This window comes from Acartia tonsa, chromosome 13 (assembly GCF_053477335.1).
Source record: "Acartia tonsa isolate MP-2025a chromosome 13, ASM5347733v1, whole genome shotgun sequence".
Classification (NCBI taxonomy): domain Eukaryota; kingdom Metazoa; phylum Arthropoda; class Copepoda; order Calanoida; family Acartiidae; genus Acartia; species Acartia tonsa.
The window spans coordinates 23,487,938-23,504,794 of record NC_137272.1 but is presented as its reverse complement, the minus strand read 5'-3'; the positions used below and the strand labels follow the sequence as shown (position 1 = coordinate 23,504,794).

General features: G+C 32.4%; 1 protein-coding gene across 5 annotated transcripts in view; it reads right to left on the bottom strand.

The window, feature by feature from the left end:
• Positions 1-16,857, bottom strand: part of rsh (Rap GTPase activating protein radish) — a 106,727-nt gene that overhangs the window by 3,059 nt on the left and 86,811 nt on the right. For all 5 annotated transcript variants that reach the window (XM_080146082.1, XM_080146083.1, XM_080146084.1 and 2 more), the window contains 8 exons: positions 4,883-4,937; positions 4,329-4,542; positions 3,998-4,077; positions 3,682-3,818; positions 3,203-3,335; positions 2,434-2,483; positions 1,552-1,606; positions 1,315-1,437 (listed from right to left, as the gene is read on the bottom strand). In XM_080146082.1, the coding sequence (XP_080002208.1) occupies positions 1,315-1,437; positions 1,552-1,606; positions 2,434-2,483; positions 3,203-3,335; positions 3,682-3,818; positions 3,998-4,077; positions 4,329-4,542; positions 4,883-4,937 (847 nt within the window). The remainder of the gene's footprint in view (positions 1-1,314; positions 1,438-1,551; positions 1,607-2,433; positions 2,484-3,202; positions 3,336-3,681; positions 3,819-3,997; positions 4,078-4,328; positions 4,543-4,882; positions 4,938-16,857) is intronic.

The window sequence follows — 16,857 nt, the reverse complement described above, 5'->3', positions numbered from 1 at the left end:
AGTCTGACACAATCATCCTTGTTATTCTAATAACGTATTTGTATTATTATGCGATTTGTTTTTTAAATGAATGCTTAGAAATGTAAAAATATTATTGAACAAGTCAATTTTTGGATATTAACACGGATTAGAAATTTCGTATGATATTTCATTGCGCAATGAGAAACTGCACTTATAGAAACTGTAGTATCTATACTATGTAAGTACTGCAGTCTGGTTACTTTAGAATCTAGACTTTCAAGAGACTTTAGAGTCCAGGTCTAGACTATAATGAGTAGATATTGTAGTCTGGATTATCTACGACCTTGACTTTGTAGTTACTGTAGAGTTTGAACTATAGAGACATTGTAGAGTCTAGATCCTATATACTTTTGTTTCCTTTAAGTCTAGACTGTAGCATCTAGACTTTGTAGGTACTAAAGACTTTAGAATCATATACACTCTAGTATTAGACTGCGTAGAAATTCTAACGTCTAAACTTTTAGATATTGTAGTATCTAGACTAAATAGATATTTAGTCTAGATACTAATAGTTATTTCTTTCATCGTATTATAAACGGCTTTCCGCGGATATAGAATGTATAATTATAAGATTAAAACCAGTTTTTCTAGCACCGAGGTGCCGAAGGCACGGGCTAAAAAACTGGTTTTAATCTTATGATTGTACATTTTTATATTCGTAGAAAGCTGGATATAATTCGATGCTAGACATGGTTTTTTCGTATGGATGAGAACCGGTTCCTATCCACCGGATTCGAATAAACACGAGAAAATACTTTATTCTGAACAACCATTATTTGTTTAAATGACAGACCTTTAGAAAGGATGTATAGATGTACTTTGTTATAAAGAAGCAGTGCCTCAAAAGATAAAAAAAAACATAGAATTGGTTTGTTGAATCCTTATTCCTCACTTGTGAATATTAAACAAATATGAAAATATTTTGACAAACCAATAATATAAAATTTACATTTATGTACTCAAAGAGTTTAGTACATCAAGGACAATTATGTCAACATGTATAAAGCTAAAAATATAAAAAAAAACAATTCTAGTTGCTTGACTCAAGGATTCAAGGACAACAAAATATAAATAGCTAACTATCTATCAATCACACCAATTTTATAATAAATATTTTTTTTGTGGGGGGGGGGGGGGAAGGTTGGTAAATTAATTAAAAAGTAATACCATTCACTTTAACTTGTCATACAAAATTAAGCCTATCTAACTAACTTTGTATCCATTGACTGAAAGACATTCAACGTTTCCTAATTAATCCATTAATCCTAATCATAAAATCGCAAGTGATTTTACCTGAAACTCTTCCAGGTAGCTATCATGGATCCTGTACATTCCAGAATTAGCTTGGTACATTAAAGTTTCTAGAATTCTCTCGTGTTTGATGGCCTTGCTGGGCAGAACACTTTTGATTAAGTCCTAAAAAAAGAACAAATATTAAATAAAATAAAAATATCAAAAAAGATTCAATAACAATCTGGACAAAATGAGGGAGGCTTATAGTTTTTAGGGCACACATGTTTTATAATTTACCTGTGGCGATATTTTGTACAACTTCAAATCTTTTGACAACCTTTCCATACAATTCCTAAAATATGTATAATTTAGTATTTTTTCATCCAGGGGTTTTATAAATGTTTTTTAGTGGTTTTCAAGAAAGAAATATTTTAAAGTTTTGAATTGTAGATAATAATATACAAATTGTACTACTCTTTTATTCCCCCATAATCACCATGATGTTACAACAAAGTAAATGACAGGTGTGACAGGTGTCATATTTTTATTCATTATAATATACAGAACTTAAATCTAAAATCTTGATAAAAGTTATTTTGAAAAATGCCTATTTTTTATCCTGTTTTTCAAATTATTGTAATCCTTATACTAAAGTAACAGGATGTCTATGTGTCTATGTATCTGTGTATATGTGTGTCTGTACCGAAGGATCTCGCTAACCAATAAACCGATCGGGTTCTCCTTAACAGGGTAGCTTCTCATAGGTCCCGGGAAGGTTTATAACTATTTTTTTGGGGGGTGGGACACCCCCAACCCCCCCAAAAAATGAAATCCCCCCCCCAAAAAAAAAAAAAAAATTTAAATTTTTTTTTTTTTTTTTTAACTAAAACAAAAAAATTTTTTTCGCCCCCCCTCAAAATTTTTTTTTACTTTTTCTTTAAAAATTTAAAATAAGAAATTGGGTTATTAAATTTGACTCTCTCCTCCTCAAGTGCCCCTAGAGGCCTCTAGGGGGCGCAGCCGCTAGTAATAAATATTGTTTTTAATGACATAAAACATAAAAGTTTAAAACAACAACGCAAAATCATATTGTAAACTTTATCTATTTTCAAATATGTTGCAGGTTCTAATTCAATGGATATTGATCGGTTTCGAGCCATACTGGAAATATATATTTACCTAAATTCTAATTTTCCTTCCATTCGATTTATTGCAACCTTTGGTTTCACCTAGATAAAAATGCATTCTTTTTAATTGAAATATGTTAAAATTAAAATCATTATTATCAAAGCAAAAGTATTAAAAATTGTATACGTCGGTTGTAGAAAGAAAAGTTATCTTAATTTGATCTTTTATGTGATTTCCCTCAAATTGAGCACTGATCCTTTTTATTGTAAATATGAGGGGATAGTTTTTTTTCCTGTGCATTTCCCCTAAATGTGCAGGGCATATAACTTTGGTGTCAAAACCATGTACCCAATATTACCTAACCTAGTTATATGCAAAAAAACGAAATATCAACCCCCCCCCCCCTTACTTAGTATTCATTTCATTCTAAAGATAAGGGGGAGGGGGTTGAGTGACAAATTTGACACTTTAAGGGCCGTTATAGTGAAATTTCTAACCATAAATGCTACGCTACAATCGATACTTAAATGCTGCCATCCTTTACATATATTTTATGCATCATTTCTTGGAATATAATTTTATTTCATGTCATTCTACTTACAGCCAGGCTGTTTTTTTTATTAAAATAATTTTTTTTTAGTTTAGAGAGGGAGGTGTTTGATTTGGACAATGTTAAGGGATTTACCTACCCCCCCCCCCCCTCATATATAGCATAAAAATATAACGAAGATAAATCTTTTCTGAAAAATGTAGATACAATTTGTTCGGGAATATGAAATCTTAAGGGCAAAATAAAGCATTTTTTTGGTGATTTATTGACCTTATTGCTGGCCCACTTGAGCATGGCCTCGAACTTGTGTAGCTCCGGGACCTCCAGGTTTCTGGACATGATCATGGTCACCATGGACTCGGACAGGTCCAGGAAGTGCCGGTTCTGAAAGATTGCCAAGGCCCTGCAATAAAGTGATTTTGTTAGTATGCTGAATCAAGCTTTACTTCTCTATTAGGTACACAATTATGACCGTACATTATTTAATAAAATTGACTACATATATTTTTAGTTTATTGATAGATATTTCATAATTAGAGATTTTTTAACCATTACTTCACAAAGTTTACATTAATATTGTTAAAACTTTTACTGTATATTGTTTTGTTTAACTTGATAGCGCAATATTGCTGCGCTAATTAAGCTTAATTTCTAAATGTTTTAAATAGTTAATTTTTAATTAAACAAAAATTTTCGTGAACCATATTATGCCTAGCTTTTTTTCTGTACTTCATATAATAAAAAATTACCTTGTTTCAATAAAAGCCAGAATCATATTGACTAGCTCACTAGCGGCACAATATCTCCAACAATAATTTTCAAGAGAGCACAGCATCTGGCAAGCAATCTCTGTTCGGATAAACTGCTTGGCATGGTGGAAGCTTGCCTGAAAAAAGGGAACTTCAAAATTATTTAAAATCAGAGATTTCTGTCCATATATCTTAAATTTGTGCTTTTGTTTTGAAATCAAGATTCTTTCAACAATTAGGTGTCATTAATATATATATATATATATATATATATATATAAAAAAGCATAAATTAATTTGTTGTTCCCTATTAATACCTGTATTAAATCTGGTAGATCGTAATGTTCAGCTGCGGATATTAAACCAGGAATAGCCAAACAGGACAGGGGACAGCTCCCTGAAAATATATCAATGCTTAGCATCCTTTAGTTTTCATTCCTTATCCTTTGTTATAAAGTAATAGAATTTCTGTTTGTCTGCCTGCCAAATAATATAAGTAACGGTAGGACTGATTATTGCACAATATTCCAAGAAGTATTGTTTGGGTCCTAAGCTATATTAAGATGATAAGGAGATATGGGAGAGGTTTTATAAAATGAGATTAAGTGAGATTTCCAATTAAATAGGTATTAAATAGCAAATTCACACCTGAATGTAGATAATCCAGCAAAACTTGGAAGGTATCAGGATCAAATTCTGGCACAACAAATTCTGTCTGCAAAAGTTTGTTCTTGTCCACTTTGTGAGCGTCTGCACACACGCTGAGTCGCGGCACGGCCAGATTTGAACCGTCGGCCAGCTTGCCCGGCCGATTTTTGCCGTCGGCCGAACAGTCCAACTCACTTGGCCACTTTCGTTTATCCTATTATAGAAAATTTAGTTCAATTAGACAACATAAATAACATTTTAGAAGATAAATCAATTCAAATAGGTTAAAATCATATGTATAAACATTGAACATATATGCATAATTGAAAAAAAGATAGTCTTATATTTTTAAAAATTGCCTAAAACAGAATATTAGACAAATACCTATACTGTAAAAAATTTGCTAACAGTGCAGTCAAATCTTTCAAAAACAAACCGAATGTTGGACAGACAAAGTGATGGATAGATAGACAAACAGAGTGATGGATAGATAGACAGACAGAGTTATAGATAGATTGACAAACAGATAGATAGCCGTTGAATCCTTTGTTTACCTGTGTAGCGAGTCGGTCAACTTTTTGTTTTCCCCAGGCTGAACTTATCTGTGTCCTGAAAGATATTTCCTGAGTTAGGCATTGTTTAAAGCAGTGCCGTGCATAGCGATTCACCAGAGCTGGATCTTTAAATCATTTTAGTGGTGAGCCAGATCGGGGTGAGCCGAATTTCAGCCAATCACAGCGCGGCATTTCGTAAAATGCTGTGCTCTCATTGGTGGAAAGTTGGCTCATCCCGATCTGGGTCACCACAAAAATGATTTAAAGATCCAGCTCAGGGGAATGTGTAATCAATGTGGAGTAGAAAAAGATGGAAGACATGCCTTCCCAACTTCAAATTTAAAGGTTGTTGTTGATACCGCACGCCACTAGTATTAAGGTAGGTGAAACAAGAAACTTTCATGTAAACTTTTACTAATTTACAAGTTATTTGTTATTGTAACCAGAATTAATGTTGATATCAAAAGTTAAAATATGATTAGTAAACAAAGAGTAGCAAATTAATGTTAACACAAAATAAACAAATTTTTTCAATAGGACAGCTACTCTATTTCTGTAAGTTCGTCCGTAAAAGTATACAACAACATTTCCCTGTACAAAACCTTTACTTCAATCCTTCATTAAAACTGTGTCAAAATATTGAATATGCTGTGCACACCCCTATGTCATCCTGTGTACGCACCAAATTTAGTTAATCAATTAAATAATCTTGTTATAATTTTGTGGAAATGTCTTTGTAAAGAATAAAATGTTAAGCTGTAACGTAACAAGCTAACATTTCGTGTTAAGATGACATATATACTACTTGGAAATTAGATTAAACAAAGGTATAGGTAATATATGGATTTAATAAGTATTGAATTTTAATCATGTACAATTTTAGAAGAATTTTGTTGTGTCTACATCTATAGTTTAAGTAAGTAGTCTATATTCAGGCTAATAAAATGTATCATAATTGACATATTATTTATGTCGACATCAATGCCAACTTTGCAAGTATCCCAAAAGAACTATAAAACGCTAGACTGACAATGTAATTCTATTTCATTTGTATGTTAAAAGATCTGGCGATTTTTTAGTATTTTGAAATTCAGGGTATATTTTATTGGAACTTTCCCATAAGTAACCCTTGTGTAAACTGATATCCCCCTCTCCTTGTTTTCAAAAAAAATTGATTAAGGGGGGTAGTTTTTTAACCCGCAGATATGGCTCAGTGGTTTAACGTCCGCTTATCTGTTGGGGAGGTGTCAGGTTCGAGTCCCCATACCGCACCAATACTAAAGATGTAAAATTAGTACCTACTGCTGCTCTTTCAGGCGTTAGAGATTGGATTAAGAGTAGGGGGGAAGCCTTATCCCTAAATCTGGTATGCATGGGTGGTCCTTGGCATGGTGCACTAGTGATCGAAAAACGCTGTAAGGTCATAGGTTAATTGAAAAGTCCTTGAGGACTAGCATTGTGTAGTAGCTCACTAGTGTATTAGTGGTCTTTGTTAGTTCAACGACTAGGAGTCATACTTGGATTCTAGTTTGATTGAAAAGTCCCTACAACTCACCCACACGACATTAACATTAAAATTAAGGGGGGTAGTTTTAAGTTTGTGTGTTTATTAATTTAGGTCAGATTAGGCTATATTTATTACTGGTAGCCCTGCAGGGTAAGATCATCGCAGATATAGGCCCCACAGGGGGGTTGATCATATGGAAAAAAACTAATTCTCCTTCATTTAGTTTAAATTTATGTATAAAATAAGTGGGTTTAGAGGTATAGGTGCTCACTAAGCACTTTGTGTAATTGTAATACTTTATTTTACAGTTTACTATTCCTTTTTTATCCAATATGTTATAAACTTAAAATGCTGTGCTAACAATGGGCAAAATTATTCTCATTACATTCCATACTTTCAGCTAATTTTGGTATGTATATGTTTTTGTGGCTTTACTGTTCTCAAAATTTGAGGAAACTAAGAAAAGGTCTCTTTATAAATATTAAGTATATTAAACATACATATGGATTGTATAGGGATATAAGATAAGATAAGATTTATTTTCCTCAAAGGTACAACATATTTTTTATTTGATATATGATATTTAAAGGTTACTATGCTTTGTTTGCTTTGGTTCTTCTAGTGAGATTCTATTAGTTTCGAGTTGAACACAATAATATTATGAATTGCATAATAACATAATTTAGGTACCTAGCATGGAATTGGCTGAACTGCGTCTCCACCTAGTTGCCAAGCCAAGTTCATATAGGATACAAAATATCATTTTACAAGAAAAATTCCATGCAACATTGTACCAGATAGTTGGCATAACCCTTTAAGGGTTGTGGAGCCAGACATAGTACCTTGGGCTGACGAAATTAAAATTCGTGTAATATTGCAAATTTGGGACAATACTAATTACCCAAAATAAAATAAAATTTTGTTTGAAAATATGTAATATGCAATCATTAACAAGGAAATAACAATAATTAAGCCTCAAAAAGTCAGAATATTGCAGACTTAATTATGTTTTGTAAATGTAAAATTATAGTCTTAGAAACAATTAGCGTTGCAATATTGTATAATAACATATATATTGCCAGGCTAATGGATTTTGTTTGTAATAATCAAATATTTTTTTTCAAATATGATAATTATAGTTTATTATAAAATCACTAAACCTAGCAAAAATCTTTTTAATGAAAAATATTCTTATTCTTTATTATGTACCAGCGGCTACGCCCCTAGAGGCCTCTAGGGTCACTTGATGAGGGGGGAGTTTATTTTTTTTGTGGGGGGGGGGGAGAGGTAATTTTTTTCTAGGGGCGATTTCTCTTGGGAGGGTGGTAGTACCCTCCCCCAAAAATAGTTATATACCTTCCCGGGACCTATGAGAAGTTACTGTGTAAAAGAGAACCCAACCGGTTCAGCGGTTAGCGAGATCCTTTGGTACACACAGACAAACACACATCCTGTTACTTTATTATAAGGATGATATTTTTAAAAGCGAAGCTTTCATATAATTAGGATCGGTTTGTCCATCCGTATGTCCGTCCTTGATAAATAGCTTTTATTCCTTAATTTAGGCATGTTAGAATTGTCCTATCAATTTCAAACTTTGCATGATGATACCATACCTCTAGTAGTTAGGTACGATATAGATGTTGAGAAAGATGTAAAACATATAATTCACCATATAATTATAGTTGTCAGAAATTTCGTTTTCCTTATTCAGTTTCTTATCAAAGACGAGGGAGCATATTAATTTATAGAGTAGCTGACTTATATTTATATTCTTATTATTAAGTTCAGACACTATACAAGTCTTAATGTCCGTTTGTCCTACTGTTTCAGTGCTTCGCTTTTATGGATGTTGTCATCCTTGTTAATAAGTGAATATGTTAAAATTTGACAAAAATAGCCTTAACCAAACCCCCCCCCCCCACCCTCTTACCCGCTATTTGTAATAACTAAATGAGACGCTGAACATTGATTTATTATTTAACTTTCATTTTCAATTTAACCCTGAATTGACAGGCAAACACAGGGATTTAGGATTAAGTAAATCAGTGCTATATCTGTTTTAGCAAAGTTTGTTTTAGCTAGGAGACTAGTGTTAAAATCGTAGAATGAATGAAGCTAATGTAATAATGAACATATCAAATATTTGTTTATTGATTCAATTATATAAAATTGATATCAATCAATAATTATATTATAATTACAATGGAAATTGGATGAATTTTAATACTTGAATTGTTAAAGGCTGGATTAGATTTAAAAAGTGGGATAACATATTTTCTTTTTTTCAAACTGTAAATACCAAACAATTTTTGATTCAAAATTATATTATTTCCTTCTTAATTGTATTATGATATACGCCTCTTTCTTGGAATCTATAAATTTCTCCTCCCTCTTTGTCACATTAGGTTGAACCATTTAAAAAATCTTGGTATTCAAATTATATTACTTCCTTCCTGAAATATGGTTTCATAATTCTTAATTGTATTATAATATACGCCTCTTTCCATGAATCTATAAATTGCTCCTCCCAATTTTACACCAACTACTCATTATCCCTATAATACTTTTAACTTATCATCTTGTAATTATAACTTTATCCCTGTAACATACTTTTAACTCTATTTTTTGTGACGGGGGGGGGGGGGGGGGAGGAAATATCGAATTTCCAAATAATCCCTTCAAACAAAGAAAATAATATCTAAGTATTTGGGCAGTTTAAAGTGGAAGCTTATGAAAAAGTATCTTATGTGTACATAGAAAACATTAAGGATTACTTATTTATTACATTAGAGATACGTTGTGACGAACAGATAAATTTTTATTATAGCGAAGCTGTGCTTCTAAAAAATATGGTTGACAATAATGTTTAAACTTACTGTTTCAACAGTTTCACTGTTTAACACAAAATCTTTTCAAAGAGCCCCTTTTACAATCTTAAACAAGTCAAGTTTTAAGTCAGTTGACCTAAAATAGACTTCATACTGGTTCTAATGGTATGCCTACCTTATTCTACAATTACTATGAGCCGCTCAATTTAAATTTTAAAATCTACGTATGTTGTGGCTCACATATCATTTAACTTTAATACAGATTTAGGAACCAAATATTGAAAATCCATAAAAGCGAAGCTCTGAAATGAAAGGACAAACTAACATTTACAGTGCATAAGTCTACATAAAATTATTGCGATTATAGTAAATTTGGGGGAAACGTGGGGGAAACGTTTTTTTAGTAGCGAAGCTACTCTATCATTCGAAATGTCCGTCCGTCAGTCCGTCGGTCTGTCCGTCCGTCCGTCTGTTTGTCCGTCTGTCCGTCTATCTGAGACAAAATGGGGGAAACGTGATTTTCTCGGCTCCTATTAAAGACAGTTGAAATTTTTAGTGAAGATTCCCATGATAAATGCGCATCTAATCTATACATTGTTTTGTCCATCTGTATGTTAATTGGGATGCTAGATCGATTCCTAGATTTTTTTGTTTTCATAATTTTCTCGACTCCTTTTCAAGACAGACAACTGAAATTTTCAGGGATTAAGTAAATTTGCATCATACATATTTTTACTAAGTTCAATTAAGATTTGTATATTAATTCGGGTGCTAGATCGATTCCTAGTTTTTCAATTTTAATGATTATCTCAACTCCTGTTCAGGATAAACGGCTGGATTTTTTAGGGATTAATCAAGTCAACATTTTTAAAAAGCTTTTTTTAAGATATGATAATTGGTTGGGGTGCTAGATCACTTCCTAGTTTTTCAAGTTTTCATGATTTTTCGACTCCTGTTCAAGATAAACAGCTGGAATTTTTTGGGAATAATTAAGTCAACATTATACATATTTTCACCAAGTTTATTAAAGACTTGCTATTGGTTGGGGGGCTAGATCGATTCCTAGATTTCACGTTTTTCTTCTTAGCTTAATGCTTCAAAAGATATCATACATTTTTAAAAGGTTTCGGGATTTATTTCATTTATGTCTTTTAACATACCTAAAAGATTATTTTTCCTGATGTCTATCAATAAATTTTGAGCTTCGATACTTATGGATGTTGTCATCCTTGTTTTAGCATCGCTTTCACTACATGGATTCTACATGATTCTTGTTTTTACTTCAAACTAAATTTAATCTTAACCATGAATCTTAATTAATTAGAAAATGAAGTATAAAATTATGAAAATTGCCAATTACAATACAAAAAAAATAATTAAATTATTGGCCAAAAAAAGTTAGGATTCTGCTAGTTTGGAACCAATCAATCAAAATACTGAAATTATATCAAAATATAGGGATCTATAGAGATAAGACAATGGCTGTTAAATTGATGTACATTACCAATGATGACACATAAAATTACCCCTTCTGTAGTCCCCAAAGTTGTTAAGCCATCGCACAAGAAAACGTTATTTTAATGGCGTTGCTACAAAAGACCAACTCTACAAAAGACCAACGCCTACAAAAGACCAACTAGTCGGTTCTACAAAAGACTAACGCCTACAAAAGACCAACCCTACAAAAGACCAACGCCTACAAAAGACCAACGACTACAAAAAATCGTAGAGCTGGAAGGTCTATAGCTGCAACTGGTGTAGCATCATATTTGTATTTATCAAATTAATAAATATAATGAATATAATGTATGCTTTAAATAGATTTTAAGCGACACAATTACAAGAAAAAAATTGTAATTATTTTTTGTATCAATGTAATCAAATAATGGCTTGAAAATCTTCTAAATTTTAAAGAAAAAATCTTCCAATTTTAATGATATCCAATATGGCGATTAAAACACAAGGACAAAATTCAAAACCGAAATTTCTTTCTTGAATAACTTTGTCCACAGGCTGAATTTTAAAATTCCGTCCGACAGTTTGTCCAAAGTCTGTGTTTGCTACGTAACGGAATAGTTTCGAACCCGATACAACCTTGCTTTTAAAAAATTGACCCTTTTGTAGTTGTTGGTCTTTTGTAGGTGTTGGTCTTTTGTAGGCGTTGGTCTTTTGTAGGCGTTGGTCTTTTGTAGAGTTGGTCTTTTGTAGGCGTTGGTCTTTTGTAGAGTTGGTCTTTTGTAGGCGTTGGTCTTTTGTAGAGTTGGTCTTTTGTAGCAACGCCATTTTAATCTTTGGGGACTAGTGTAATAAACAGCAAAATGCCCCCCCCCCCTCTCTCTCTCTCTGCTAGTTCCCAAAGTCTTAAAATAACGTTTTCTTATTTGTTGGCTTAACAACTTTGGTGAACTTTACTGAATTTTCAATTTTGTTGGTATAACCACTGCTATATTAATAACCTGACCATTCAAAATACAATAAAAGACCACAAAGTTGTTAAGCCAGCGAATAAGAAAACATTATCGTAAACTTTGGGGACTAGTTTAATAAACAGCCCATTGTCCCCCCCCCCTCTCTCTCTCTGCTAGTTTCCAACGTTTGATAATAACGTTTTCTTTTTCGTTGGCTTAACAACTTTGGGGACTTAAGGAATAAGACAATGGACGATAAATTGATGAAAATTTCCCATTTACGATAAGAAATAAACAAATCATTGTTCAAAAAGTTTTGAGGACTTTTATCGAATTTTGATTGGTTAGTTTATTAACTATAGTGTCCAAACGTCCAACCCCTAATCGTAATGTATAGAAGGGGTAATTTTGTTTACCGTAATTGAGGATGTACATCAATTAATCTGCCATTGTCTTATTCCTGTAGGTTCCTTTATTTGGGTATAGTCCCTTTAGTGGCAAGGGGCGTTTTGTCATATTCTAAAAGCAAGGCTTTCTATAATTAGGGTCGGTCCGTCCTTTCGTATGTACGTCCGTCTGTACATCCGGAATGGATAGCTTTTTTTGTTAATTTATGCATGTTAATTGTCCTATCGATTTCAAACTCTGCATTGTGATTCCTGTAGTAGTTAGGTACGATTTAGAAAGCGCAGCAATTCTATAATCATTATCAGAATGTCGGTATGTTCATTTTAAACATGTAGATTTTTTACTTTTTTAACAACAAATTTTTATGTGATCAATTATCCGATTGATCTGATTTTTGTATATTTTTGTATATTGATTCCTGGGACAACAAAGTACAATATCATAAGCTAAGTAACTCTATAATCAAGTCCTAAAAATGTAAGTATGTCCATAAACATTATCCTGTATGAACTGGTTATAAAACTTTGGGTACAAGTGTAATTTATGGTCCAATGGCACCTCCCTCCTGGTTTGCTCAAACAAATGCATCATAAAACGGTTTGAGAAATAAAGCCAAACATTAACCCATTTACTAATTTAAAACAAGTAAATTTGAATAACAAAATGGTTAGCTCTTAAAAAATTAAAAAGGATGACAACATCTGACCAAACCTTCAAACTACCAATAATTTTAATCTGAAGATAGGTGCTAATAATGTTTATTATAATCAGATTGAGATATCAAATTATCCTCCATTCTTCATTATTATGATTTTAGATAAATTTCAGGGAGGGAGGAACATTGGGCTGTTTATTACACTAGACTCAAAAGCATTTAGTAACATTTTCTTATTTGTTGCAACTTTGCGACTTTAATTATCGGTTTATTGAGTTGAGTGTCCAAATGTTTCAACCACTAATTATAATCTACAAAAAGGGGTTAATTTTGTGTATCATCATTGGGGATGTACATCAATTTATTGTCCATTGTCTTGTCCCTTTAGATCCCTGATAAATTTTGAAATTCTATCAATTTAACCGTTTTGTTGAAAATAATATTGAGTCATAAAGTAGCTAAGCTCAAAAGATTGTGTTAATTCCACTGCTGCTCTGTATGATACTGAGCAAAGGGGGAGGGGGGAGACTTGTCCTTAAACATGGACTTGTATTCTTACTTTTCTACCGATTAAAACGAAATTTGATGCTTATCCACAATTTTATTCCAATACAAAAGGCTAATGTTTAATAGCATAATGTTGTTTTTTTCTTTATTATAGTATTTAGTATTTACGGTGAATGTTGTTTGTCATCTTTATTAAATTGAACTAATATTATTAAAATGGCTTAAAACCTGTCCTTAAGCAATATATGTGCTAACCGCTCAACTAATATGGTTCCCCTTAACAATACAGCTTAAAATTAAACCACCTCTATTACCTTAATAAGAAATAAAATATTATTTGAGATGCAAAGAAAGGATAGAACAATTTAGTTTGAATGGGAGGAGAAAAAACAAATATGAATAATTCCCCCAACCCCTGAGTATCATATAACATAATTAACAACATTTCTTTTCGGTCAAATAACTTGACCTTGTTTGACCCCCCCCCCCCCCTCCCCCATCACACACATCCAGATATATTTTTAAGAAGCGCAGCTTCTATCTAATTTGTTTGGCTGTACGTCACAACGTATCTCCATCAAAATAAACATGTAATCTATTGTAACCTAAAGTTAAAAAAATGTATTAAACATTTTTTTAAAGATCAATAAAAGTTTTAGACATGCTTAGAGCTGAAACTGATTTAAATTTGGAAATTATTTTTCTTGTTTCACTAATAAGTCATTGATTATTAGGAAATTCAATCATAGGTTAAAGTGAGGCGATCTCAGTGGCGAGGCAAAGTTGGTAATTTTCAACACACTTTCATTAAATGACACTTTTCTCCATGTTTTAATCGACTGATAGGAAAATCATTAAACCAAAGTTGTTCGTTATTAAATTACACACAAACAAGGATAATAACATCCATAAAAGCGAAGCTCTGAAACGATATGACAGACGAACATTAACTTTTGTTGAGTGTCAGAACTGAATATACAAAATATAAAAATATAAGGTTTGACAATATTATACGTAAATTTGTTGCAAAACTTCTTAAAAACAGAATTCTGTTTCAGGACATACTGCCATTTTTAATACTTGATTATAATATTGTACCTTATTGTAATAGGAATCAGTAATAAGAAATCAGATCAATCGGATGATTTTATCACATAAATAATTCTTATTAGAAAAGTAAAAAAACCAACATGTTTAAAATGGACGTACGGACCTTCTGGTAACGATTACAGAGTTTCTACGATTTCTCAATCGTACCTTACTACTACAGGAATCACCATGCAAAGTTTGAAATCGCTAGGACAATTCTAACATGCCTAAATTAACGAATAAAAGCTAACTATCTCGTACGGGCGGACTGACCGACCCTAATTATGGAAAAGGTTTGCTTTTAAAAAGTATAAATAGTAGCTGTTCATAGGAGAGTTTATAACTATTTCTGCAAGGGTATCATTATACCGAGAGTGATTGCATCAAGAAAAATTCCAATCCCCCCCCCAAAAAAAAATTAATTAAAACAAGGATGACAACATCCATTAAAGCAAAGCATTAAAACAGTAGAACAAAAGGACATTAACACTTGTATAGGAGAGTTTATAACTATTTCTGCAAGGGTATCATTATACCGAGAGGGATTGCATTAAGAAAAATTCCCAACCCCCCAAAAAAATCAATTAAAACAAGGATGACAACATCCATAAAAGCGAAGCATTAAAATGGTAGAACAAACGGACATTAACACTTGTATAGTGTCTGAACTGAATAATCAGAATGTAAAAGTATAAGAGTCAAAGCAAAATTGTAAGTAAATTTGTTGCAAAACTGCATGATACAGGATAAAGTTTATGGATGTACTTACATTTTTAAAAGTTGATTATAGAGTTGATTAATATTCAATATACCAAAAATCAGATCAAACGGATAATTAGATCACATAACAAGGATGACAACATCCATAAAAGCGAAGCACTGAAACATTAGGACAAACGGACATTAACACTTGTATAGTGTCTGAACTGAATAATCAGAATATAAAGTATAAGAGTCGAAGCAAAATTGTAAGTAAATTTGTTGAAAAACTGCTTGATACAGGATAATGTTTTTGGACATACTTACATTTTATGAGTTGATTATAGAGTTGCTTTGCTAATAATATTGTTCTTTGTTGTCCCAGGAATCAATATACCAAAAACCAGATCAAACGGATAATTAGATCACATAAAATTTTGTTGTTAAAAAAGTAGAAAAATCAACATGTTTAAAATGGACGTACGGACATTCTGGTAATGATTATAGATTTGCTTCGCTTTTTAAATCGTACCTAACTACTAGAGGAATCATCGTGCTATTTTTGAAATCGATAGGACAATTCTAACATGCATAAATTAACAAATAAAAGCTATCTATCTCGGACGAAAAATTAACATGTTTAAAATGGACGTATGGACATTCTGACAATGATTATAGAGTTGCTACGCTTTCCAAATAGTACCTAACTACTACAGGAATCATCATGCAAAGTTTGAAATCGATAGGACAATTCTAAAATGCCTAAATTAACGAATAAAAGCTATCTATCTCGGACGGACGGACAGACCGACCCTAATTATAGAAAAGCTTCGCTTTTAAAAATGTGTTGTTAAAAAAGTAGAAAAACAACTTGTTTACAATTGGAAGTACGGACATTCTGGTAATGATTATAGATTTGATACGCTTTCTAAATCGTACCTAACTACTACAGGAATCACCATGAAAAGTTTGAAATCAAAAGGACAATTCTAACATGCCTAAATTAATGAATAAAAGCTATCTATCTCGGACGGACGGACGGACGGACCGACTCTAATTATAGAAAAGCTTTGCTATTAAAAATGTGTATAACTCTATTCTCTAATACAAAGTAGCTTGATGTCTGTCCGTCTGTCTGTCCCTTAAGATCTTGGTAACCACTGAACTGATTGGATTCTACTCTTTAGGGGAAAAAAATCTGTAAAAAATCTTGATTTGACCAAACTTATTTATCTAGGGATAAAGAGGTGTTTTTAAAAGAGAAGCGAAGCGAAACTGAGGCCTAGAAAATAATGGATTTTAGTGGATAAGACTTTTTAAAAAGAATTTTTTACGACTTTTGTTAGCAGGTTGACTGTCTACTATTAACAGGGATCTTAACTCTTTACGGTCGGGCCCCTTGCCGCACCTTAATCGGTCGGGGGGGGGGGGGAGGCGTTGAACGCCCCCCCTCATTATCTCAGTTACTATTAGAGCTAGAGGGCTAAAAAATTTTGGATCACCCTGCCAGGTTTGCTGGCATCCTGTGTCCGCCAGGATGGAGATATTCAAAAAATTCCAACTCTCAGTTATGTGTTATACCCATACTTAAAAAGTCAAGCAGTTTGGGCTCTTTATCTTTCACACACAGAAAATGAGATAGAAAAAACCGTTAAGGGTTAAGGGATTGGACAAAGTAGCCCCAAAGTAGATAAATTGTTATAAACCCAATAATGACAAGCCAAATATAATTATTTGTTAAAAACTTCAAGTACTAATAGTTTCAAAAGTCATGCAAGGTTGAGTGATTTTTTTCGGAAAAAATTTACAAGTACCCCTTTTTGAAAAATTAGAAAATAAACCCCTTTTACCTAACATCATTAAGGATGCTA